General features: G+C 50.8%; 1 protein-coding gene across 1 annotated transcript; it reads left to right on the top strand.

The window, feature by feature from the left end:
* The first annotated feature begins 562 nt into the window (after positions 1 to 562).
* Positions 563 to 1,495, top strand: LOC112963940 (olfactory receptor 14C36-like). Its single transcript, XM_026061457.1, has one exon. The coding sequence runs from the start codon at positions 611 to 613 to the stop codon at positions 1,493 to 1,495; it is 885 nt and encodes a 294-aa protein (XP_025917242.1). The 5' UTR covers positions 563 to 610.
* Positions 1,496 to 1,701: the final 206 nt, after the last annotated feature.

Here is a 1,701-nt window from a genome sequence, read left to right as displayed (position 1 = left end):
GTGGAACAGAGGGGTCTGCATGGGAATGAGGCTGCCTCAGCCCCCTTTTAACCTGTGGCACTCCAGGAAATGCGGTCCGTGGGGCTGGGAAATGAGCTGACTCTCCCTTAAGGAGTACACATCTTCACTCCTGACGGTGCTTTGACCGTTTCCCTGTGGTATCCTGCCCTCTGGAAAGGCACTGCTGTCTCATAGCACCTCTGTGATATCTGAGAGACCCATGAGGAAGGTGCAGAGATTCTGAGAGTATGGAGATGGTGGTGGGAGGCTGTATGTGGGCATCTGAAAAGAGCCCTGTGTATGCTTGGCTAGAAGGAGAGTGTGGAGACCTACCTCTGGTACCCAGAGAAAGGGAGAGAAGTTTGGAGAGGTGCACTTTGAAACTGAATTCATCTGCTCTCAGCAGGGGCTGGTTTCTTTCTAGGGGAACATGAAAGTGATCATCCTCCAGCTCAAAGAGAAAACTGCAACATTTGGGGGTTTCATGCTTGAAAATTCTCTGCTAACTTCTCAATGTCTTTTCTTCCTTGCACAGTCCCCCATGCACGGAGATAACAAAATATCCAACAGCAGCTCCCTCAACGAGTTCCTCCTCCTGGCGTTTGCGGACATGCGGGAGCTGCAGCTCTTGCACTTCTCGCTCTGCCTGGGCATCTACCTGGCTGCCCTCCTGGGCAACGGCCTCATCATCACAGCTGTAGCCTGCGACCACTGCCTCCACACCCCCATGTACTTCTTCCTCCTCAGCCTCTCCCTCCTCGACCTTGGCACCATCTCCACCACTGTCCCCAAATCCATGGCCAATTCCCTGTGGGACACCAGGGCCATTTCCTACTCAGGATGTGCTGCCCAGCTATTTTTCTTCTTTTTCCTAATTTCAGCAGAGTATTATCTCCTCACTGTCATGGCCTATGACCGCTATGTTGCCATCTGCAAACCCCTGCACTATGGGACCATCTTGGGCAACAGAGCTTGTGTCAAAATGGCAGCAGCTGCCTGGGCCAGTGGTTTTCTTAATGCTGTGCTACACACTGGGAACACATTTTCTATACCACTCTGCCAAGGCAACACAGTGGACCACTTCTTCTGTGAAATCCCCCAGATCCTCAAGCTCTCCTGCTCAGACTCCTACCTCAGGGAAGTTGGGCTTATTGTGTTTAGTGTCTGTTTAGGCTTTGGGTGTTTCATTTTCATTGTGCTGTCCTACGTGCAGATCTTTACTGCTGTGTTGAGGATCCCCTCTGAGCAGGGACGACACAAAGCCTTTTCCATGTGCCTCCCTCACCTGGCTGTGGTCTCTCTGTTTCTCAGCACTATCATCTTTGCCTACCTGAAGCCCCCCTCCCTCTCCTCCCCAGCTCTGAATCTGGTGGTGGCTTTTCTGTACTCGGTGATGCCTCCAGCAGTGAATCCTCTCATCTACAGCATGAGGAACAAGGACCTCCAAGACGCAGTGAGGAAACTGATTCAGCTCTTACTATTTCAGCATCAATAAGCTGCCCATCCCTGTTCACAAGTGATTTCCCATTCATCTCAGACAACTTGTATGCTTGGGGAATTCTCTCTCTGATAATCATGTTTGTGCTGAAGTGCTTGAATTCATCCCACTTCTCCAGAGGCATGAACCCAGTCTCTCTGATTGAGATACCTGCTGTGAATGTGTCTATCACTGTGTCAGAGCTGGCTTCTCTCTAATAAAAG

The sequence above is a fragment of the Apteryx rowi genome, unplaced genomic scaffold, assembly GCF_003343035.1.
Source record: "Apteryx rowi isolate R43461 unplaced genomic scaffold, aptRow1 scaffold_1804, whole genome shotgun sequence".
NCBI lineage: Eukaryota > Metazoa > Chordata > Aves > Apterygiformes > Apterygidae > Apteryx > Apteryx rowi.
This window is presented reverse-complemented; position numbering and strand designations above follow the sequence as displayed.